The sequence below is a fragment of the Phycodurus eques genome, chromosome 1 (genome assembly GCF_024500275.1).
Source record: "Phycodurus eques isolate BA_2022a chromosome 1, UOR_Pequ_1.1, whole genome shotgun sequence".
Classification (NCBI taxonomy): Eukaryota; Metazoa; Chordata; class Actinopteri; order Syngnathiformes; family Syngnathidae; genus Phycodurus; species Phycodurus eques.
In genome coordinates this window covers 1,923,085-1,949,406 of record NC_084525.1, presented here as the reverse complement: position 1 = coordinate 1,949,406, position 26,322 = coordinate 1,923,085, and the positions used below count along the sequence as shown (strand labels likewise).

The 26,322-nt window shown below is 43.0% G+C and overlaps 1 protein-coding gene across 1 annotated transcript in view; it reads right to left on the bottom strand.

Moving 5' to 3' along the window:
- The window catches only part of agrn (agrin), a 248,631-nt gene that overhangs the window by 74,406 nt on the left and 147,903 nt on the right, over nucleotides 1–26,322 (bottom strand). Inside the window, 4 exon segments of the mRNA XM_061671858.1 lie at nucleotides 4,241–4,441; nucleotides 5,714–5,911; nucleotides 12,085–12,306; nucleotides 24,621–24,827. Of these exon segments, the coding sequence (XP_061527842.1) occupies nucleotides 4,241–4,441; nucleotides 5,714–5,911; nucleotides 12,085–12,306; nucleotides 24,621–24,827 (828 nt within the window).

Below are 26,322 nucleotides of genomic sequence, written 5' to 3'. Positions count from 1 at the left end.
CAGTTGGTACTATGCCTCCGGTCATACTCAGTCATTTACCAACAACACCCAGAAACGCCGCCTTCTTCTCTGGGCCCGAGCTCATCTAAGATGGACTGACGCAAAGTGGAAAAGTGTTCTGTGGTCCGACGAGTCCACATTTCAAATTGTTTTTGGAAATTGTCGCCGTCGTGTCCTCCGGGCCAAAGTGGAAAAGAACCATCCGGACTGTGATCGACGCAAAGTTCAAAAGCCAGCATCTGGGATGGTATGGGGCTGTGTTAGTGCTAATGGCATGGGTAACTTACACATGTGCGAAGGCACCATTAATGCTCAAAGGTACATACAGGTTTTGGAGAAACATATGCTGCCATCCAAGCAACATGTTTTTCATGGACACCCCTGCTTATTTCAACAAGACAATGCCAAACCACATTCTGCACGTGTTACAACAGCGTGGCTTCGTCGTAAAAGAGTGAGGGTACTAGACTGGCCTGCCTGCAGTCCAGACCTGTCTCCCATTGAAAATGTGTGGCGCATTATGAAGCGTAAAATACGACAACGGACACCCCGGACTGTTGAACAGCTGAAGCTGTACATCAAGCAAGAATGAGAATTAGTGTCCTCAGTTTCCAAACGTTTATTGAATGTTGTTAAAAGAAAAGGTGACGTAACACAGTGGTAAACATGACCCTGTCCCAGCTTTTTGGGAACGTGTTGCAGCCATAAAATTCGAAGTTAATAATTATTTGCTACAAACAATGAAGTTTATCAGTTTGAACATTAAATATCTTGTCTTTGTAGTGATTTCAATTAAATTTAGTTCGGACATGATTTGCAAATCATTGTATTCTGTTTTTATTTATGTTTAACACGACGTCCCAACTTCATTGGAATTGGGGTTGTATTTCCCATCTTATTACATTGAAAAAACTCAATTTCGATGAGGAATGAGATTGGTATAATAGACTGATCATTTCTTTTTCATTTGCACTGACTGTCACACAAGCTAGCGAGTGGCTGAGGTTAGCAGTTGACACCATCGCCTGCACTTTACATCTCTTCAGTGTTGCGATCTTCACTATTCTCACTCACAGCCAACCAACTAACAGACCAAGAAACCAAAAAAAAAATTCTAATTCACTATAATACTGTACAAGTGTAATCACCTCTGACAGAAAGTCAAAGCTAACAAGTGCAGTACTCAGTCTCCCGACCGAGAGACACTGCTTGACTGCTCACACAAGTTGTCGCTTCAAAATGTTGCTGAGTGTCAAAACAAATCAAGGAGAGTACATTTATGTAGATTCTGAATCCTAATTCTAAATACAACGCTAAGAACAAATCAATCTGCTTCTCCTAACTGTGTTATCTGTGCCGGAAATTCATCCGGCGGTCGTCAGCTGCCGATCGTTCTCCATTTCCCACTGTACACTGCATAACCGATTATGCCTTATAAGGCTTGTAAATACTGACCCAGATTCAAAAACTAGTGGCCAGGAATCAGCCTCCAATCAAATGTAAATTGCAAAGTCTATGCCCAGTTTAACTATCTAACTAACTGACTGAGTGACTGACAGGCTAACTAAGACCTAAACAAGACTAATGATTATACTGCACTTCTGATGGATGGCTTTGAAAGGCCAAACAAGAAAGACTGGTTTTGTCTTCTCCCTGCAGGGAAACCTATCGATCACATCCAGCGCAAGAGCTGTCTGTATCATTTTTCTTCCCGAGGGGCTTGATTTTTTTGATAGAGAAGAGTGCAAAATGGTGCGAGACAAGAGTAGGCGATTCTATTGTGTAAGCCTCTGAATGAAAATCAGCAAGTAATGGAAAGTGGCGGATGCTCGGGGACAGTATGAACTAGGCGTAGAATGAAATTGAAAAAACTAAGCCATCAGGCAGCACGACCTAGTCTGGGGGCCCTCGGGGGAGGCGAAGGTCTGTCTGCCTGATGCAGGGCCACTACCAGACAATGTGGATGGAGCGGGAGATAAATGCCAGAGTGTGGCGCGAAGGGAAACACTTGCGCATTTCTTCATGCTCTACATACAAAACAGGTCACTCGCTCAGTCAATGAAATGATATTAAATCTACCACAAGGGGATTGGGCATCGCGAGTCGCCTCACAGGCCCCCGGCCGATGCGGTAGACTAAGGGGATGACGAAATGGAGGGTGTCGGAAAAAGAGTGGGAAAAAGTAAAGAAAAGAAAGATCGTGGCAAGCTGTAAAACTGTAAGTGGATTCATCTTAAGTCTAGTTGCACCATCTTCCACCTGCCCCCTCATTTCTTCTCTGCAGCTACCACCCAAGCCTCCTGCTGGCAGGTGTAATCTGCTCCCCTTCACACATTTTCTGCTCGCTGTGATCACCCACAAGCCACAAGGGGAACGGCGTGCCACCATCTGCATGACAGCCACAGGATAGCTCGTCGCTCCCCACAGAGTCGCGCTTCAGGAAGGGAATGTGATATCGCCGCCCGGCTCTGTCGGCACTGACACAAATATGATTTGCGCGCTGAATTAGATCTAATTCATACATACAACACGACACTCCACTAACTGAACGACAGGCTGAACAACTCTGTAAAATGCACTGGGAAAGAGCAACTGGATAGAAGGGCTTCTAAAATGAGTCACAAACAATGGCCCACTGTATTAGTCACAGCACAAACAAATTGACGGTCATCTGCTATAAGAGGCTCTAGTGAAATTGTATGACAAATGAAGGAAGAGCAGTTAAACAGATACATGCAAATTTCGGTTCAGAAAAGGTTGACTTTCAAACATTTATGGCCTGCAAAATTTGGGCAGATTTCTTCACGGTTTTTTGAATTCCTGATTTTGTCGGTTTTAACAGCCGGAAGCCCGAATTATGTAAAAATAAACAAATAAATACTTGACATTGTTTAAATTGTGGATCTATAATTTATGAAAGTTTCACTTTTTGAATGGAATTCTGGAAAGAAATTTTCCATGATATTGTAGTTATTTGGAAAGGGTCTGTATACAGTAAGCAATGGCCAAAGACATGATACCATTTCAGACTGAAAATTATTATTATTTTTTTTTTGGTGAAACTTTCTTTTGTCATGGCATCCACAAGAACACAAACAGGTGTGTGTAACAACAGACAACAGGGCCAATGCTGTCAATGCCTCCTCCCTCAATAAATGGACCAGACTGTCATGCTTTGAACGTCATCGCCACAGTCTACGTTTCATATCTCTTTGAAAATACTTTTTCTTATAATTATTTATTTATGTGTTTATTATTTACTCAAACAAATATGACTCATGCCAACCATCCATCCATCCATCCATCCATTTTCTGAGCCGCTTCTCCTCGGTCGCGGGTGCGCCGGAGCCTATCCCAGCTATCATCGGGCAGGAGGCGGGGTACACCCTGAACTGGTTGCCAGCCAATCGCAGGGCACATACAAACAAACAACCTTTCGCACTCACATTCACACCTACGGGCAATTTGGAGTCCCCGATTAATGCATGTTTTTGGGACGTGGGAGGAAACCGGAGTGCCCGGAGAAAAGCCACGCAGGAACGGGGAGAACATGCAAACTCCACACCGGCGGGGTCGGGGATTGAACCCGGGTCCTAAGAACTGTGAGGCTGACGCTCTAACCAGTCGGCCACCGTGCCGCTCATGCCCAACCGGTCCACCTAAACCTAAATAGTGTGTGCAATTAAAATGCTGTTGTCAAGAAGCAGCGATCACAAATACATTGTTGAGTAATTTTTTGCCATGTCATCATATTTATTGTCATGGCAAACTTCCCTCAAATATTGTGACATAATTTTGAGACGATATTGCCCACCCGTAGTGTCAATAAGACAATCAATGATCCCACTGAGCTAATATTTTTTTTTTAAATTGAGTATAAAATCTTTGATGGATTGGGCTCCTATTATTTCTTTCCACATATTTTTAGATGCAAACTTGAATCTCCGAATTCACGCAACAAAAGAAAGCAAAGCGTGTCAAAATTATTGATAATCAGTAATAAACCCTTAATCAGCCAGAGTTAATTGACATTCCTCATGATGAGCTTCATTTAAGGACACACAGGTTCCGACACATTCTCTCTATGCCACTTCATTAGCGTGCGGCGGGCGGCACGTGAGCCCATTAGGAAAAAAAACGACTGACTACTGTACTTCAGGTCAGCTGATTACGATGTTTACACATCTTCAACGGCAGATTGGTTAGCATAATGATGCCATTTGAAACTCCATTTCCTTACCTTCATCACAGCTGCCGGCTCTCGCCACGTCGATTCTCGTCTTCTGCACGCACGAGGAGAGGCGGAGTTCACACTCGTTCTCGTAGGTGGTGCCGTCACTTCCGCACACCCGAGAGAACGCTTCACCCGAGCATGGTGGGCACACGCACTTACTTTGGACACAGCGGGCGCCCCAGGCACACACAGTGTTGCCACAGGTTTCTGAATAACACACACGAGAAGAGACATGCATTGTCTGTGAAAAAAAAAGTAATAGTCCTTAAATCTTACTTTAAATGACTCGACCCGACCTAAACCTTTGACCGGACTCTCCCAAAAGAGCATTTACCAGCTGCAGCTCAGGTTCTGACCAGAACAAAGCGATCAGAACACATTACTCTTGTTCTAACGTCTACACTGGTTTCTAGTCAGCTCCAGAATTGACTTTAAAATTCTGCTACTGATCTATGAATCACAAAATGGTTTTGGTCCTGAATACATAAAAGAAATGCTAGCGTGGAACACAGAGTCCAACGAAAACATGGTGAACCAGCATTTAGCTGCAAACAGAAGTGAAATGAGGCCCAAGTTTCAATGTCTTTAAACTATTTGTTTTCATGCTTATGATTGAGCATTTTAGAGCTTTTCCATTTCTTAAATGATTTTTCTTGCACTGTATGGATTTTTTATTTATTTATTATTAAGTATATTTAGTAAGCTGTCTTTTAATTGTATGAACTGGTACTTTGTGTTTGGCTCCTTGTTTTTAAATGCTTTTAATGGTGTAAAGCACAGAGTACTTACATTGTGTATGAAATGTGGTACTATACACGTAAATTTGTCTTGCCTTGCGTAGACCTGGCAGGCAGGCAGTATACGTCGTGCAAATAATTGGTCCAGAGAAGGATTCTACTTTAATGATCATCATGATGGGATTGTTTCAAATAAAATCTAGATTAGTTTTGGCCCAAAAAATGCCAAATCCTGCAAACGAATGGAGACGCTTCGCTGGAATCTCCAAAGCTAATGGAAGCAGAATAAGATAAAAGGCCATTTGCAGTGCCACAGTGAAATAGTCCTGCCATGGTACAGTATGTGGCTTGCTGCTATGAATAACGATAACTAAATAAATCGAAGGACCGAGACGCAGGCCGAGAGTCTCTATGCTGTACAATTCTCTGATGATGCAAATTAGGACTTTAGGCCTTGGCATCGGTCTGCACTCTCCTGAGTGCCATTCCAGTTCATGCGTTTTCAATGATTTTAGAATTCACCATTATTAAGACTTTTCCAGGGCATGCCTTTTGTTGATAAGTAAATATACCAACTGGACTGTCCGGGTTTTCGCATTTGTCTGCTTAAAAAGTTAGTGGTAATGAACAACACCACTATTTTAATCTTTTAATCCTGGTATCCTATTTTCTTCCCCCCAAAGTGATTCATATATAATCAGTTCTCAGTTTGCCACAATGAATAAAAGCATGCGCTACTTACCGCACTCTCCCTGGCTGTCCACTCGCAGGTCCATCTGTTTTTTGCAGGCCCGTACGTGTAGCTCGCACTCGCTGTTGTAGGTCGTGCCATCGCTGCCGCATACGGGCTGGTGGGACTCCACACACTCTGTTGCACAAACACACCGTCCGCTCTGGGCATCGCAGATCGCACCGAAAGAGCAGTTGGCACAGGTCTCATCTACAAGGAAATTAGATCAGAGTCAGTGTGTGGCCTGTAATTGTAATAAAAAAGGGTGTGTAGTCAATGCAGTGGGAAAGACGTGCGCAGTTTTCACATCGATGGGAACATGCAAGCAGAGTCTGTCTGAGGCAAATTCTGTTCATTTGTCAAAGAGCTATGGATACAAAAAACAAGTCATGGAAAAAACAAATGTTCTTTCCAGATCTAATGTAACTTTGTTGAAGTTCATATCTGAGGGCATTGCTCGGGGGGGGAAATCAATCAAAAAATAAATCAATAAAAAAGTCCTAAAAATTCTCAAGAGCAGTGTTGGCATTAGTGAAGGACATTTAGAACGACCTAGCCTCTATTATGAGCTCAAACGCAATAACTGGTCCAAGTTTGGAACTTTCTCTGCAAAACAAGATACGTTGAATCAATCCGTCTCGAGAGCTTTTGAAAGAATAGACTGGCTTTGAAGAATTTTTAATGGTAGCCAGATACAGCTATTGAAATGGAGGGGTAAAACTATATTTTCCTCTATTTCACAGATTTTTACCTATCTCGAGTGGGTCAGGACAGTTTCACTAGCGATAAACCGGGATGATTGTTACAGTATATGTTCAAAAAATAAGTATTCGAAGCAGAGCTGGCTGTCGTTATAGCTGCACTCAGGTCAGCGCCGCCACAAATCAGGCAGTGGTGGCGGTGAGTGTTGTCCGTTATCAGGTGTGTGTCCCGATAGCGACCTTGCCTTTTTATCAGCCGCTGTGCCCCTCAGCTGACTCTCCAAGACGACGGGCCCTCAATACAACTTGCATCACAAACATTCCGGAATGAAGGGCAGCCGCATTGCAACGGAAGAGCAGTTAAACTCGTTTTCATGACTTTCACGGTGATTGGTTGACTGTCAGGCGTATTTGAGCGCATTGTTTTCACTCATTTGGGAGAATTTGTACACAGCAAAACCTCAGATAAAAGAACATTAAAAGCTATGCAATCATCCAGGCGCATCTGTTGAAACAACGAGATGTACTGTTGACCCTAAACAACATATTACAAGTAAGTCGAATCAGAATTGCCATCAATTATGACACAGCCCTATTTCGGAATAAAAAACAGCAGAGAGACTTGACCCTGTTTTTTTTATGCATATGAATCTGCAATATGAGTCTGGATATAGTTTTTCCAAAAGCTTAATTACATAATTCTTTGATACACTGGAAAGGCCCAAGTCTTTGACAGAGTATTGATTATTTCCCCAAACATACTAATGAAGTGGATTTGAAATAAAACTATCAGCCTGTGATTGAAGTCGTTAGTTGTGGTCCACACCAAACTATAGAATAAGTGTGACCACCTATTAACTGTCTCCCGCTACCCACCACAACATACCTGGAATTCTCTATGGTTTGTGCCTGTTCATTATTCCTCCCTGCCACTATTTCCGATTTCCTGCTGTTGGTGTGACTTCTATACCACATTCAACTGTTTGTGTCATTTCTAAAATGTGTGAGAAGGGGGGAAACAAAATCTGGTGTGGCGCGGGTTGTTATTTTTTCCTATTCTCACATCGTTCAGGCATGTGAGCTCTATCTGTTTTGCTAAAACTACACGAATGAACCCTATCCTGAGGGGACCGTGATATCCCGCTGAGATGTCTATTAACCAAGCAGACCTGTCTCAGCCCACCGAGACAAGGCGACGAGGTCACCCAACGCTAAAAATGCCAGAGGGGAGCGGATTTAAGGGGGCGCTTGGGATTGTCGAGTTAAAATCTTAAGAATAATGACGGATGTCACTCATATGGCTCTAAGGTTGCACCCGAGTTGTAAGGGTAACCAACTTTTTATTTTTTATTTTTTATTTTTTACAGCCCTCGGGGAAGGAAATACAATCATATTGGAGTCTAACGTGCACAAACACACACCACGCACGCGCAAACACACATATATTTAATGGAAAGCTGCTTATGTATTTTCCACATCATCTTACGTATGTACAAAGTAAATAATTACAGAGTCAGCAATTACATGAATACATTACATCAATAATTAGATGACTAAAATGCGCACGGAAAAATGTGTACAACGGAACCTCCGAAACCTTTAAAAAAACCTCGGTGATGTTCACCATAAAAATGAATGGGAATGCAATTCATTCATTCCAGGCCCAGAAGGAAATTTTGTTTACCTAAATTCTAATCAGCGTGCGACACTCGTCAGCTGGGACCGACGCCTCTTTCTTGAGCCTGCTCGCTAGCTGTCAGATAGCCGTCGCTAGCGGAGCGAAGACTTTCTCACTTCACCGCCCCCGCTGCATTCACCAAGGCTTTTTTAACCTGCTGCTTTGTTTGTGAGCGCCTGTATGTTAAGTATCTTTGGGTGTTGAGAAAGGAGCAACACATTTCTTCTTCTTCTTCTTGTTCTTCATCTGCTTCTTCTTCTTCTTTTTCTTTTACTTTGATTTTTTGTCTTCTTCTTCTTATTATTGTTATTCTTATTATTAGTTGTTAGTAGTAGTAGTAGTAGTAGTAGTAGTAGTACCATAGTACACATGGCAGATTTTGCCAACCCAAACTGTGCAGCAGGATCACAAATGTGAAGACCATTACCATGTTTAGCCGTTATTTCCTTCATTTTTTCAACCGTAATAAATTTAGGCAATATCGCGAGCAGTTTTCGCTTATTTTAGCACCATTCTGATGGCAAATTTAGAGCAGAAAATCAAGATAGCTGAAATGTGTAATATTTGTGTGGCAGAAAAAGCCACATAGCCAATGTAAAAAAAAAAAAAAAGTCCAACTGAGCCTTCGATGGCTATGCCAAAATCGTGCGTGAACTGAGGTAATTTTACAAAATTTTGTTCAGAAAATCAAATTGTTCGTCAACAGGTTTGTCCGTCAACTGAGCTTCCACTTGTAAATTGAACTCTGCTTCTCCGTTTCTGCATCATAAACAATGTTAGTCGAGGAAATAGCCTGTTATAATTAACTGGGATTACAGGAAATCATTTGTGATTAGACTGAATAAAGCTGTGCAAACAGCCCAAAAATAAATCATATGATAACGGCCATCGTTTCGCAGATGGCTAATTCCTGGCAAACCAATGGCTCGGCATTTTTTTACAGCTCTACTGCCAAAAAGCAAAGAACCAACCATCCACTGGGCTGGATTTCACACTGGGCTGTTGCTTTGTCAAATAAACAATTATTCACGAGTGCAGAAACATGTCATTTACCAGTGGCGTGGCACCAAATGTGTCAATCTGTCGGCCCATCAGTGGGGCTAGCTTCACTTCTTCTTGCCATCATACCAGAGACAAAAGTTCACATTTATGGAGCGCCATTCAAGGGCTCTACACAGGCAGGCATTGAAGGAGTAATCCATGTTAGACCTCGCCAACAAAATCCCTCTATCTACTCTGTGCAGGGAAAACATCAAACTTGTCCTCATGTTGAAAAAACAAGCGCTCGAGCAAACAATCATACAAAGTGCTTCCAAATTTAAGGTGAATGTGATGTCACACCTGAAAAGTGAGAGTAATCCTGCTGTATCGATCCCTGCGGTTGGCCCTCTGCAGCTTTATCCAACAAGATATTCATTTCAAAATATGCAGAGCAAAAATCCATCATAGTAAAACGCTGCAAACGGGATATTGAGTGAGTGAGATAGGGTGAAGAGGTAGGGTGCAGCGCACGATAAGTGCCATACTTTAGCTCAGTGTGTGTGTGTGTGAAGTGAGAGGACACACACACAAAAAAAGAAAGAAAATACTCAATCACCAATGGAGCCTGTGGGATAATTGGCCTGCCAAGATGGCATCCAGAGTATTCACTGAGTAGCTTTAACAAGCTGTAAATCTCTTCTTGGGACTGTGTGTCTGCAAAGTGGAGCTGTAGATAGTTGTTCTACTTGAAACTCCATTGTCCCCTGTGTGCTAATGATTAGCTGATGCACCGACACAGCCAGATAATGCCAAGTGACTCATGTAGTCAATTACACACAAGCTCTGTGTTCTTTTTGATTGGGACTAAAGTGCAACACGGCACTTAAAGGTCAGCGAAAGCATTAAGTCTACAGAAGGGCTGAGAGCCGAGAGCCGAGAGTTTGGCCCGTGTTAGAGAACATCGTGTTTTTTACATTTTTTTTTTTTTTTTTTTAGATCAATCACCGTAAAGGTTGCATGACTGTGAAACTGTACATTGTAATGCAACATGATGTGAGAGGAGCATCGTGCGAAATCATTTACATCCGTAAGCATGTAGTGGCAATATATATACATAATAGACTTTACACTGATATTAATTAGCATTTTAGGCTGATCGGTTCTACTGTCATAATTCGCCGATCCGATCAATGACGTCATTGATCAACTCCGCAAAAGAGATTTACTCCGCGTCGCCATTGTGCACAGTATATTTTAATCCAAAAGCTCGTTTATTTTTGGCCTTGTCGCGTGTCTTTTGACGTAGTACTGTAAATATCTGACGGCCAATAAAGTTATTTTAAAAAAAACATGTCGGCGGTGTGGGACAGACAACACGATCAGACGACAAGACAAATTTGCTGTTTCACGTTTGCACTATGTCAGACGACTGCAATAAAATATTGTATTCCGATACCACCGAATCCCGTTTTTTTTTTTTTTACAATCATTGGGCTTTATCTTGTCAACTCAAATTCGACCGGATAGACTCGTTACTGTGGCGACGACAACACGAGTGGATAGCGCCGACTGTATGATAGCGCTGACAAAATGTGGAAAAACATGTGGTGGTGGTCACCGCTGCTCAGGACAGGACAGGACAGGACAGGACGTTCGTTTAAGGCTCGCTTGAGGTATGTTCCCGTACTTTTAATACGATAAAAGGCTTGCAAGCAGGTACCAAAACCTTGTGTAGCCTAGCAAGCTAGTGCTAGCACTAACTGATGTAAGCGAACAAGCAGGGGTTCTGCCGAATCATGCTCTAAAGGTTTGGTGTGTGTGAAGTAATTTAATTACAATAAAGTAATTGAATTACAGTAAGTTAGCACCCATTATTTCTGTCCTGTTATTTCTGACTGATTAGAATACATGACCTGACTAGAGCAGGGATTTCCAACGTTTATGGAACCAAGGAACATATTTTACAATTGAAAAATCTCACCGCACACCAACAAATAAAAATGTCACAAAAAGTGGATACATTACTTACAGTACGTACTTCGTGCCATCTAATAGAAGACCGTTCATTTGTTCTGTCACTATGCCTCACTGGCATAAATAGATGCACGAAGATACATTATTTATTGTAAAAAAATCTTTTGGAGCAATTAAGTACACAAGTATATACAGTAAATGAACAGGTCAATTAAATAGACACATTGCTCCATCATGTGATCGGATCGGTGATCGGTTATCGTTTTTTTAAACTCGCTGATCGGTGATTGGCCCCAAAAATCCTGATCGTGTAAAGCCTAATATATATATATATATATATATATATATATATATATATATATATATATCGATCAGAATCATCTTTATTTGCCAAGTATGTAAAAAACACACAAGGAATTAGTCTCTGGTAGTTGAAGCTGCTCTAGTATCTAATACGACAAAAGACAGCCATTTGACAGAAAATACTTTTGCGACATAAAAACACAGTACGGAGAGCCACTGAGCAATGAAAGGTTGCCCGTAATGTGGTCATGCCGATTTTTGTTGTTGTTGTACTTTTTACTTCACAAGCACATGAGAGGCCAGTATTAGTGTGTGAGTTCACGCTGAAATGGAAGTACAGAGCAAATTAACAGTTCAAGTTACAAGAGACATTCAATCAATCAACAAATCTACAAATAAAAACATTCTAAACCTTTGACATGTTCAAATAGACAACAAAACCTTTAATTATTGTCATGTTGGTGTGATATTTTATCACACTCAATTGTAAGTTTAACGAGTTAGACAAATTCTAACCTCATCGTGACTTTTTTTCTTTTTTTTGCATTCAACATATATGACATCCTTTTGAAATGACATACGATACAGCTAAAATACTGTATCAGTCGACTAAATCCAGTACAAATTTGTACAAAACACCACAAACTTATTTTATGCAAAGCGACAGCATAACGTATGATTCTCGGAGCTTCTGAACGAGGTCCCAGCATGTCTTTGTTCTGTCAGTCTAACATGCAGACACTCACCGCAGGGTCCTTTATGCTGGATGCGGATGGCTTTCTGCAGAGCGCAGCCCATCGCTCGCATCTCACAGGGGCTGCCATAGCTGCTGCCGTCAGATCCGCACACAGGGTCTGACGTTTGGGGGCAGGCTTCCAGGCACTCGCACACGGGCTCATCGTTTCTGACCACGCACACTGCGCCGTGATGGCACACATTATCCAAGCAGGGACTTGGCGTGTGGAGATCTGAAGGCCAACAACCCAGAAGACAGAGTGTTAGAATGAAACAGTGATGGGGATTGGTGATATCACGCAGAGGTTGGAGAATGGTCTTGGGTTAGAACAGGCAAAGGTCACAAGTTCGAGTAGAGCTACACTGAGAGCTGTTAAAAAGGAATCTACAGGGGACTACGCAATACCACGCTGTTTTCTGCGACGCTTCATCTTCCTGTCATGTACCTATCCTAATGAATTCTGAATCTTTGAGGGGTCTACTCAAACTGGTGGCATGGAGAAAAGCCAAGACAAAAAAATGCTGCCCTGTGGCACAGCAGAGATGAAACAGCCTCTGAACAATGGTCGCGCAACCACGTAAACGGCGGAATTGATTGACATTCCCAATGTGCTCCTTCAGAGGCTTCACCCAAAGAAAGTAAAAAATATCGAGAAGAGACAGAAATAATACACAAATAATAATGAGGAAAAGAAAGAAGATAGAGGCATCTGCTTAATAATTTAAAAACGGCGAGCTCCTGGGCAGAGGTAGATATGAAATGTGAACATCACAGAGAGGTGTCGGCTCCAGTCTCTCTGCTTCCACTCCAGCACAGCTTCATTAAAACGAAGGCTGGATTCTGCACCGACAGTTCTCGGAAGACGGGTGTAGGCGGGGCAGACGCGACCCGAGTTGTTCAGGATTTTAGGAAACCCGAACAGTCGTTTCATCGGCGCCTGCCGCCCCGACTCGAGCGATTCTTTGAAACCTCACGATTCAATGGAAGTATTAGATTGAAGTCTCGCGGTCGGAGTGGTGTGCACTCCTGCATCGAAAGCACGCGAGAGGCGACTTTCATCAGAGCCCTCAGCCATGAAGGATGGATCTTTCTGCCAAACGTGTCGCGTCTACAGGTCAGAGCAGCAAATAAATCTCGATGAAAAATTGCCAGTGAAGCCTCAGAGTGACGAACGTCTTCATTCTTGGGCTCTTTATTTTTTGGTGGGATTTTTTTTGTCAGAATGTGTGGAGGTTAAGTGTCTCGATTGTCGAACAGTAGTGTGAACATGATGGGATTAGATCGCTTCATACCTTAGCATGCTTGGGGCCTTATGAGTGATTTGTGAGCAACACGTTATATCAACCACTGACAGACACAATGAGCATGCTATTCTCTGTTTAGCGAAGACGATATGAAATAAGCATCAACGTCCTAGACAATCTGTTCTCCAGAGAATTGATTAGGATTCAGTGAGGAAAACTGTAATTATATAGAAAACAATAAAAACAATGTATTTTCTGGTTGAATTGGGGGAAAAGGGATAACCCCTGAAGTGCTAATCGTCAATATAACACCGATTGACCGTGCACTTGTTTGGGGTTTTCCGAGAGCTTATATAGATCGTTCGTTGTCTGCTAAATAATGAGAGAGACCGGAGGTGTACATAAACGTGTAAGCTGTTTAGCACAAGTTGAATTCAGGCTAGCTTGGAAAGCAAATGACTCCTCTGCAACCCTTTTCGAAGTCTGCAAGCTTCAGCTTAACTTCGGCCTGTGCAAGAGTTCACCAGCCAAACTTGCAAGAAACCTCAACTTGCGATAACGCCTTTGTCTCCCATTTGCCTTGTAAAAAAGTATTTCTATCCAAAACTGTTTTTATCACACGCTTCCTCCGAGGGGCAACATTTCCGCCTGATTTATTAATAGGAGAGCGTGTCAGGGACAAAAAAGAAAAAGAAAAAGAAAAGACATCTCCCCAAGTGTAAAAATTCTTGCTGCACAGTAAGAAATTGAAGCTTTATTTCATTTTTCTTTCAGTTGGAGGAAATAGTTTTTGGAGCATTCTCAACATAGTCCTGCGGGATTCTTAATACTTTTCCCCCTCCCAAACACTTAAACCCAACGCCTCATGCATGTATCTGTGTTTCTGTCACTAAATGAACCAAAGCAGCCAGTCATTCCTTTATTCATGAACGTGACTGTAACGTGACAGTTGAATGGGAACATCTGCACAGCCAAATACATTGGCAGTTCAGCCAAGGCATTGTTGTTGTCGCTCCACAGGCTGAAGCGTTGGTCCCATGTGATGCTGATGCAAAGTGAGGACATTATTAAAGACTTCTGCTCCACATGCAGCACCGCCACACAAGTTAAGGATTTGACATTCTATGTGTCACCGCAATTTGTATCTCGGCCCGACAATCAATAAGCGGAAAGGCTCCGGAACGGATTCGAGTGGAACCTCAGAATTCAGATGCTGACGTTATATAATTTGGAATGTGAACGGAAACTTTTGGAAAAACATGCCTCTGAAGTCGCTCGAAAACTCAGAGGTGGAACTTACTGTGACACAGGTGGGCGATAATACTTACATGACGTATGTAAGAAAATGATGATCATGCCTTTAGCCCGAGGCGAAGAAACTAAACGACTGTTCCCTGTAGGTTCATGACGTGTCGACAAAGTCAAAGGTGAGTACATAATTCCTAATTTTTTAAAGAGTGCTAAAAAAAAATTATATAAAGTAGACTCAAGAGACTCAACAGCTTGACCGTGGAATAAATTGTGAGCACCTGGGAAATTATTAAGTGGCAAACCTACTATCCAAGTTCTGAAACATGCAAACCAGTGGGGAGAGCGCAGTCCCATGAAAGCCCTGTAACATGTTGCCAAATTGCTTAGAGAATATTTAGGTAAGTGCTGCTCAGTTCATGCGTAGGTAATTGGACTCCACCCTCATGCCTGAGGGTCCAGGTGCAATTCCAAATGGTTCCTGTTCGTATTATGCAGTCGGTGGAATCGCCGCATTCCGGGTGACGCTTGCAGCGGCCAACTGGCTGGGAGAAATACCTCACAAATAAAAGTCCATTACAAGCCAACGCTTCGGTGGGACGCAGCCAATCCACACCAAGCACTGCCTTGCCTGTTTTTGTTTTGTTTTGTTTTGTTAACCTGGCAACCGTTGATCGAAATCCCTCGTCCCCTTTTGCTCTAACACATTCATGCATGAGATCAGTGAAGGAAAAGACTCTATTAACATAAAGGACCAGACATACCCCGTGGGCCGTGTCTGTCTATGCCTGAATACTTATGAAAGGGGCAAGGTGGCCTCTCAACTCAGAATCTGGTGCATTTTAAGTGTCATACAGAGTAGTGATTCATTTGGGAAATGAATGCATGCACCTGAACGTCCCTCTGTCCTGTCTGATAGATGTACAATTTTTGGACTGGCAAATGTGACAGTTTTGATTTAGTCATATGAATTCTGCCTAGAAATAAGTTGCCAGTAAGGAGCAATTATGTTTTTCTACGACTCTGTACCTCCTGTAGCATCGACTAAACATTTTTCTTTGCACTTGTGAAGTTTGATAATGTATCACATTTTTATCTTACTGATGTCGCGAATTCCAGTTCCAACCGAAGTCAGCAGTTAATGTTCAGAGAAGTGAAAAGCGCAATCAAATTAAACCAAATTTGCAAAAGTGTGGCGATACTCGATTTCGTCACAGCCCAGCGGCATGCAGCAACCTCAAGTCACTTCCGACACCCCGCTGACCCAAATTACCTCGACAATTTACGCTTGTGGAGGACCGCCCAAAGCCCACGTTACGTGAACTGGCAGTCTGCCTGCTGTCAGCCTGCTTCCCACCGCACTTCCTCAAATTAACTTGATTAGGAAAACAACACTCGGGGTGACATATGCCCTCAAAGCTCAGCAACTGCTTAGGAGTCCAATGGCCTCATCTCCAAACCCTCAAGCGGTGACTCTGGGGTACAAATGAACACAAGTCATGACTTTACATAGGCTATTTTCTCCAGGCTGTGCCATAGCATGAGGCGCAAGCGTTTGAGCTGCCTAATTCAATTTGGGGATCACGTGGTTCTCAAAGGTCACCTTGAATCAGAATATTTTTTTCCCCTACTGTATTACGCATAACATAGGTCAAAATGAGTACGTGACATGGTTTAAGTTTGACATCTATGCCGTTTGTCGATTAAATAGCAAAGGTAATAAACGGCACAAGGCCTGCAAAACGAGTGGGTTTGAAATCGCTGACATTGTGACGTAGTTTTATCAATTGATCCTATCAAGTACCTCCCCATCGAGCAAGTCTCGGCATACGAATATACCACATATACCAGTTTACCATACGTCGTGTTTTACAACAACACTTAACTATATTCATAATTTACGATGTAACAGTGGATGAAATTGCGAAGCTTGCGTTCATTGTGGCCAGCGATCATCAAAACGGCAGCCTCAATTTCAAAGACCACCAGCATCACCTCAAACTATTCCCACTTCTTTTAATGTTCACCCATGTCCCCTTTCAGATCACGTTCCCCATTATTGGGCCTGGCATCCAGGTCAATCAGTCATGCCTAAAAAAAAAAAAAAAAAAAACCCAAGGTAGAAAAACGTTTGCTTTTTTTTCGTTTTTAATTACATACCACAAAAAGAGTTATGTGTTTAAAAAAAGATATTTAATTTTTTTTTTCTTAATTCCTAATTAGTTCTTAATAGGTCTGGAGTAGTTTTACTTTTTCTTTTTTTACACTGTGAATTTATCCACCATCTTTTAGTCAGACGGGAGGCGGCAGCAGCTCTAAATAGTAATGAAGGCATGTCTTTGACACACACTGACATGTTGCAGATCCAAACATCCTTTCACCGAGCTGCGGGCGGTACAGACAAGAGCCAAAAAAAAGCACATTTGACAGAGTACATTGCACACAGGTACAATGACACGTCGGGGACCAACTGAGCCTTTCTGATTGGTAATGCCCAGTGCGCTGCAGGGACGTGGCCCACTTTCTGGATCTTTCTTGCCGAATTCATTTAATACACTCCTCATCTTCCATACTAATGAGCTCATGTTGAAAAAAATTGTCGATGAGCCTTTATTCAACTATCAAATAAGACAAAACGTCTGTGTGTTTTGCGTGTGATGCGGAGTGGAGACATGATAAATCTTACAAACAGATGTGACCTCATCCATGAACCGCAACCTATTCAAAAACTGTAACTCGGGGTGCACGAATTTTAATCGCGATCGCGATTTTGGCTGCCACAATTAAATGGGTATGATCGTCAGTGATTTTTTTTTCACATTTACAAGGCGGGCACTGCTGCATAAGAAAAGCGCTTCATTTGCAGCTGTGCCCGCAACCTAGTCTGCCAGCCACCAGGGGGCGAACGTATGGTTAAGGCTTCATGAAGTTCCACTGTGCTCCGTTAACAAACCGTCGTTGTGAATGTGAGTGTGAATGCTTGTTTATTTATATGTACCCAGCAACTAACTGGTGACCAGTCCAGGGTGTACCCCACCTCTTGCCCAAAGTCAGAAGGGATAGGCTTCAGCTCCCCCGCAATCCTAATAAGGAGAAGCACGACAGAAAATTTAAAATGTCACTTTTACGGATTGCTGTTTGTACGGAGGCTCCAGCGCTCCCGCGACCTTCTTGTGAGGAGAAGCGGCTCGGAAAATGGATGGATGGATGTTTGTACGGACTTCATCACCAGGTCACACCACATGAGGCATGTGGGTTGCATTCTGAACACCTAGCTACCAAAATAGTTTCTTGTCCAATTATGTGTTAATAACTGACCTTAGCAAAGGAAAATTGGGTTTCCAAGGAAACTAACTGCACTATAGAAGGATAAAATGAGTTATGAGAATAAAAGTAATAAAGCTGTAGGTTAGAAATTCAGTTGATTTTTCGAAGGACTCTTTGGGAATGTTGAATGAAAAAAAACAATTACATATATTATTGGAATTGTATATTTCCAAAATCCTATTCAAACTTTACAAAGAAAGTTTTAAATCAAATTCAATTAAATCAGAAATCAGAAAAATCTGAAATTTCACTCCCATTTGAGATGATGACATACTGAGTGACGATGAAAAAAAAAAAAGAGGTTCCCAGAACATACAGTGGGCACGAAAAGTATTCAGAACCCTCTTAAATGTTTCACTCTTTGTTATATTGCATCCATAAGTATTCAGACCTTTTGCTCAGTCGTTAGTAGAAGCACCCTTTGAGGTAATACGGCCATGAGTCTTTTTGGGAATGATGCGACAAGTTTTTCGCACCTCGGTTTGGGGATCCTCTGCCACTCCTCCTTGCAGATCCTCTCCAGTTCTGTCAGGTTGGATGGTGGACAGCCATTTTCAGGTCTCTCCTGGGATGCTCAATTGGGTTTAAGTCAGGGCTCTGGCTGGGGCATTCAAAAACAGTCACAGACTCCACTGCTTCGTTATTTTAGTTGTGTGCTTAGGGTCATTGTCTTGTTTGAAGGTGAACCTTCGGCCCAATCTGAGGTTCTGAATACCCTGGAGAAGGTTTTCGTCCAGGATATCCCTGTACTTGGCCACATTCATCTTTTCTTCAATTGCAACCAGTCGTCCTGTCCCTGCAGCTGAAAAACACCCCCACAGCATGATGCTGCCACCACCGTGCTTCACTGTTGGGATTGTATTGGACAGGTGATGAGCAGTGACTGGTTTTCTCCACACATGCCACTTAGAATTAAGGCCAACAATTTCTATCTTGGTCTCATCAGACCAGAGAATCTTATTTCTCACCATCTTGGAGTCCTTCAGGTGGTTTAGCAAACTCCATGCAGGCTTTCATGTGTCTTGCGCCGAGGAGAGGCTTCCGTCGGGCCACTCTGCCATAAAGCCCCGACTGGTGGAGGGCTGCAGTGAGGGTTGACTTTCTGGAACTTTCTCCCATCTCCCGACTGCATCTCTGGAGCTCAGCCACAGTGATCTTTGGGTTCTTCTTGACCTCTCTCACTAAGGCTCTTCTCCCCCGATTGCTCAGTTTGGCCGGACGGCCAGCTCTAAGAAGGGTTCTGGTGGTCCCAAACAGCTTCCATTTAAGGTTTATGGAGGCCACAGTGCTCTTAGAAACCTTAAGTGCAGCAGAAAGATTTTTGTAACTTTGGCCAGATCTGTGCCTTGCCACAACTCTGTCTCTGAGCTCTTCAGGCAGTTCCTTTGACCTCATGATTCTCATTTGCTCTGACATGCACTGTGAGCTGTGAGGTGTGTGACTTTCCTAATCAAGTCCAATCAGTATAATCAAACACAGCTGGACTCCAATGAAGGTGTCGAACCATCTCAAGGATGATCAGAAGAAATGGACAGCACCCGAGCTAAATATATGAGTGTCACAGCAAAGGGTCTGCATACTTATGGCTGCGTCATATTTCACTTTTTATTTTTTAATACATCTGAAAAAATTGCAACAATTCTGTTTCTTTCTGTCAATACGGGGTGCTGTGTGTACATTCATGAGGAAAAAAAATGAACTTACATGATTTTAGCAAATGGCTGCAATATAACAAAGAGTGAAAAATGTAACGGGGTCTGAATACTTTCCGTGCCCACGGTCTTTCAACTAGCGATTGGCCACCGAAGAACAGCTGAAGAATTGCCACAATCCAACATTGTCGACTTTCTGGAACCAAGCTGTGCTGACGTCATAAGTATGGGAGGGAGAAAAACATCAATGTATTACTGCAGACTAAAATTCATCTTGAGGGAATTGACTGACAAAGCCATCTGTTTGGATTTACAATCTGTTATCCATAAATTAACCACAACAGACATGTCTCCCCTTCTAATGAGATAAACAGGGATGGAGGTTTTGTGGTTGGGACGTTTTAATCAATTGCACTTGAATCTGTGTATAACTGTACTGCACTGTGGCAAAAGCTCCACTTTGAACGTAATCATTCTCATACAACAAATCATTGTGATGTCAAGGGAGATGAAAACAAAGTCGAGAAATCTCAAATATGTTGGGGAAAGCGTTTTCAAAAAGCAGATACCATTAGACTCTGGGAAACGTGGGCCTTTACAGAATTTACTGGAAGGGATGTACAATGTCAGACTCAAGAATAAAGCCTACTAAACAGGAACTAAAGTATATTTTCTTTTGCAAACAACAACAAACAAATAACCAAACAACAAACTGTTTGCTACGCACGTTGTTGGAAATCAATTGTAAAGGTTCCCAAATATTTGACCCAAACTTTTCAGTACACTTTTATTAGGTTTGGTCTTGGATTCAATTAGAATGCAATTTAGATATTTGTTCTCCCGTTTGTTGAAAGTGCAAGGAAGGGCTTTTTGACATTTTCCTGAAACACATGACGCTTATCACAGTATATGCACTTTATGCAGGAGGTGAACATTTTGGTGGTGAATTAACCCATTTCACTGGCTTGGACGTGTGCGCTCAATTGATCCTCATTTCAGTCATTTCATCCCTTTTTTTTAACATCATGTTTCGAAATAAACATTGCCACATCAATTAGATGTGCAGGACTTGTACAAGAAAATGTTCCAGGGTCAAAATAGGCCAAGATAGCATCTCCTGTTGGTGACTTTAGAGTTATTTTAGTAAAACAGCAGAATTATAACACCTCAAGAGGCTTAGACATTTAGATTCAACAATACATTTTGTAAGCGTTCTTTTGTGAACAACATTTGCAATAGCGTTCGATAATTGTTGCATGTACAGTACAGTACATGTAAACGTGTACTGATATTGAAGAGGGACTTTGACTGAAAATCTGACTGACACGCATCCATCACCATTAGCAATTAGCTAGCAACAAGTAAGCATGCCAACAAAACCAAGTGCTACCTCTCAGACATGAAACTGAAGCCTGGAGGCACTGATTGTGTTCACAAGCCAGGCTGACATTTTCTGACACAGTCACGAACAGTCAAGGTGCAACCATCACAGAGGAAGAAACTCAAACTGCGTCGTGTTGCCAGAGCTCTCTGGGTTGTGGATTGATCGCACACATACAAACACACACACAAGGAGCTTGAAGTCTTTTCCAAGGCTGCTAATCTCCACAGGGTTTCTAAAGACGGTGACTAATCTAATCTGGTCTCCGTTCTACCAAGACACTGACAAATAGAAAGTGCAAGTGTATTTTGTGTGCTACTGTGCATATCACCAGTCTGACGGAGCTGACTGTCTCGGTGGGCTCCTACGCTTCTCTCTTTTGATGTTTAATTAAAAAACGAAATCGGGCTTTGACGTTTGTGGTGCTCTGTTTTGAGTAATATGCAAATTTCTATAAGTATGCATTAAAAAAAAACACACACACAAACTAACTACATGATGCGCTAGTGAAGGGAGGATTTTGAGAGGGAAATAGAATAATAAGACAAAAATGGGGGTGGAGTTGTTGAAAGGCACAAAAACCAAACATCAGTGTTGTCACTGTCTTTCCTACTGTTTCATTTATGCAGAGCACAGGCGGACAAGTGATGGTAATGAGGGAAGGTTGCATGCTTATGACGACAACGGGAGCTCGACTTTGAGATTCAGATGTGCTCTAACGACAAACAGGACATTTTAACGTGAAATTAGATCATCTGACGGGCTGTTCGGTCCCTGTACGACCGGAGTCAGAGTTTGGTCCGCATTGCCGGCAGTAAGTCGGACTCGTTTCCGGTGAGGGTTGGACTCCGCCAAGGCTGTCCTTTGTCACCGATTCTGTTCATAACTTTTATGGACAGAATTTCTAGACGCAGCCGAGGTGTTAGAGGGGTCCGGTTTTGGTGGCCCCAGTATTGCATCTCTGCTTTTTGCAGATGATGTGGTTCTGTTGGCTTCATCAAGCCGTGACCTTCAACTCTCACTGGAGCAGTTCGCAGCCGAGTGTGAAGCGGCTGGGATGAGAATCAGCACCTCCAAATCTGAGACCGTGGTCCTCAGTCGGAAAAGGGTGGCGTGCCCTCTCCGGGTCGGGGATGAGATCCTGCCCCAAGTGGAGGAGTTCAGGTATCTTGGGGTCTTGTTCACGAGTGAGGGAAGAATGGAACGGGAGAGCGACAGGCGGATCGGTGCGGCGTCTGCAGTGATGCGGACTTTGTAACGGTCCACTAAGCCGAAAGGCGAAGCTCTCGGTTTACCGGTCGATCTACGGTCCTACCCTTACCTATGGAAAGAACAAGATCCCGGCCGAAACGAGTTTCCTCCGCAGGGTGTCCGGGCTCGCCCTTAGAGATAGGGTGAGAAGCTCGGTCAACCGGGAGGGTCTCAGAGTAGAGCCGCTGCTCCTCCGCATTGAGAGGAGCCAGATGAGGTGGCCGGGGCATCTGATTCGGATGCCTCCCTGGTGAGGTGTTCCGGGCACGTCCCACCGGGAGGAGACCCCGAGAATGACCCAGGACACGCTCGAGAGACTACGTCCTTCGGCTGGCCTGGGAACGCCTCGGGATCCCTCCGGAAGAGCTGGGTGAAAAGGGTAATCTGGGCGTCTACTGCTAAAGCTACTGCCCCCGCGACCCGACCTCGGATAAGCGGTAGAAAATGGATGGATCAGATAATCTGCTCCATTTTTTTTGCGTTTGCTCCAATGGGCTCATATATTAGACAGAAAACAAAAGTTGTGCAGTAATTTGGAATAACAATTGTTACGAGGCATAACGTCAGTTCCTCACGAGACCTAAGTACCTAACTGCTTGCCTTTTCTTGGACTTTTTGTGACACTTATTTAAAAAGAAGGACCAGCCCCAAGAAGGGGTGTTAAAGACACTTAGAAGTCAATTCAGAGATTTAAAAAAACCAAAAAAACATGATATGTGTTTGAATATAATAGCTGAAAACGTGGAGAGACAGATAACTATGCGGTACTCAATTGTGGAGATCTCAGGGCACTGATTGATTGCAACTGGACGATTCCATTGTTTAAGAAGACATTTTGCCTCTCATCCCAACAGGCTTCATCAGTTCATGCAAGTTAGGACAGCCTGTGGTGTTGGTGGGAAACCCAACGTTTGATCCTCCAAGTTAGAGGTACACACGCACACACACAAATACCACAAAAGATATCACTCTTTTGGGATGCAAAACGACCGTCGTTAAGATGCCTGGCAGAGGCCTCTGCCCATCAATGACCGTTGTAACTAGCTTGTTGCATGAACTGATCATGAAACATCTTCTAAGACAACCACAACAGTTTGGCTGAAAATCTGACTGACACACATCCATCACCATTAGCAAATACAGCTACCAACAAGTAAGGATGGCAAACCAAACCAAATCAGTTCATGCGATCGATTCAATGCCCTGAGAATGAAAGGACCTGTAAATTTCACAGGCATGAGATTTAGCGTAAAACTCCCAACAAATAGTGCCTCGGCTTACAACACCTTTTGCCATTTACATCCATTGGAACGAAATGAGAATTTACTAGATTGAAATTAAAGTGCCGGCACGATGGACGACTGGTTACCACATCTGCCTCACAGTTCTGGAGACCGGGGTTCAAATCTTGTGGAGTTTGCATGTGTGGAGTTTGCATGTTCTCCCCGTGCCTGGGCGGGTTTTCTCCGGGCACTCCGGTTTCCTCCCACATCCCAAAAACATTCATGGTGGGTTGATTGAAGACTCTAAATTGCCCGTAGTTGTGAATGTGAGCGCGGGTGGTTGTTTGTTTCTATATGCCCTGCGATTGACTGGCGACCGGTTCAAGGTGTACCCCGCCTCCCGCCCGAAGATAGCTGGGATAGGCTCCAGCAGCCTGCGACCCTAGTGGGGATAAGCGGTAAAGAAAATGGATGGATGGATGAAATTCAAGGCGGATTTTACCACAAAAAGAGCATGCAGCAGTGAAACCAACTGTGATGGGTTTCATATCCAATGGACTGCAGCTGCATGTGTTTTTAATCAATATTTTCGAAAACGGGGAACGTAGTAATATGGATACATTTGAGTTTAGGGGTTGGCATGCAGAATAAAATGAAAGACTTGTCAGGGGCTGACAGGGAATCTAACACAAAAAGCAGGCAGACTTCTCCAACCTCATGGATCATATCAGTGCAGTAAAGAGAGAGGACAGGAAGAAGAGCAGCGATACAAGACCCCTCCTGTTCGATCCGCTCGGAGAAAAGGGGAAGGCTTCACCCCCCAGCGTCCATCTGATGAGGTCGCCCATTGGGTGACCCCACTTACCACCTGCAGCCAGACAGCCAATATGGACAAAGACAGACAGACAGACAGACTGACTGACGCACTGCAACAAGAAAGAACAGCTTTTCTTTTAGACAACACACAAGACAACAAGACGAAGACGGAGGTGGTGGCGGGTGAATGAAATGAAACATGCGTGCGTCGTTGGAGATGAAGGGATGAGCTTCAAACATGAACAAGTGAAGTGAAGGCACAGGATAAACCCGCCCCTCCCTTTTCAAAGAGCATCGCTGAACCATTTCAGACATTTGTTACCAAACTTTAAGACGATCAGAAGAGAAAACAAGGAGGGAAGCGGGGAAAAGGAAACCCCGACTCCTCCCTTCGTTCCACTCACCACACGGCCCCGCATGCTTGACGGGGATGAGGGTCTTGCCCAGGCACTCGGCCTTGCGGAGCACGCAGTCGTTGGTGTACGTGCGACCGCCCTTGCCGCAGACGGGCTTGTAGGTCCCGTCGCACTCGATGGGATCGCACGAGCATCGAGCGTTCAGCTGCTCGACCACACACACGGCGTTGAAGCGACACTCCTCCTTACATTCTTCTGCAACAGGGAAGGAAACATGAACCCGGTGTTGGTCGGTTAGGGCCACCTATTTTTATTCATAGTTACTGGTTCAGTCCAAATGCATTCTGGGGAAAACAAATTGCATGAGATTTATTGTGCGCAGAAGTTTTATTTGTAACATGTCCAGATGTCTCAAAATATGGTGTTGCTTTTTTCAATTTTGATTTAAAATAAATACTCCAAGCAAAAAAAAAAACAACGTCAATTCTGAGCCTGACTATTTCATTAGAAAAAAATATGTAAAATATAAAATACATAAAAATCATATTTATATTTAATATTATTCACATTTGATGGACATGCTACCGATTATGTTCTATGGAAAGTTGTGTTTGCGTGATAGTTTGGTAAAAAAAAAATACTAATTTGGTAAACATAACTCCTTTTTAACAAACAAACAAAACCTACCGGTATTTTTTTCCCCCCCATCACACTATTTTTGAGTGTCCCATTGTGAAAGTCAAACATTTGGCTAGCAGTAATATTTCATGTATTCATTTGTTTCCATACATTTACTCCGGGGGAGAGTGACTGACGATGTGATGGAAGGCTTAATCTCAAACTTTCCCACCCTAACAACGTTTATAACGCTAGAAGTCAACTCTTAAACTTGATTGTACGGCCAAGTTAAAGTATAAACTATTACACTCATTAATATTCGACTCACCAAAGCAGAAATTATTTTTGAAAGTGAAGAAAAAGATGAACTGGCTGTGTTAAATGGCAAATTTAGCGATAAAGTGAGAAAATCCAATTTGAGGCCTCTGTTCTCGCGGCGCTCACAAGAACTCGAATTTATTTCATTGCTCATCGGTGGATCAAATTTGTAGCAATCCAATTCGTTTTCTCGCTTTCTTTAAAAGCCCGTCCTGCCACACGTAATTACATTGGTGCTACATCTCAGTGAAAGGGCTACAAGGATGTGCAATAGCATGTCCAAATGGTCATTTTGATAAGCTAGCAACTTGTAATTTGCTGTGGGATAGGATTCCACATATCCATTTTTCAAATTGAATTGTTCTGTAATTTAAAATTGGCAGAGCAGAAAGGGCTAAAAAAAAAAAAAGGTACATAATCAAACCTTTAGCTACTGAGCTTGTTTCAGTTAACAGTACAATTTTGCACACAATTGAAAAACTGGTTAATTAGATGAAAAAAAATGATGAAAATGTAACTTAACATCATGCTACACTTGCCACACCATCGCCCACTAAATTATCAGGGGATCATGTTGCAGTGTCCAATTTGCAGTCTCAAAGCGTTTCTCAGCCTTTGACACTGACGGATACTCATTGTCGGTTCTTGTTTTTGATGTTCAGCACACATTACAGTCTGTCCACGCCTAAACCGACACTCCTGTTCCTGTGCTCGCCTCTGATGAAAACACAGCGGGGAAACTGGTCTTCTTCAGAGGGCTATCAGACGAACAGTACATGCTGACAGCTACTTGTTAACCGTGGCTTCCTCCTCC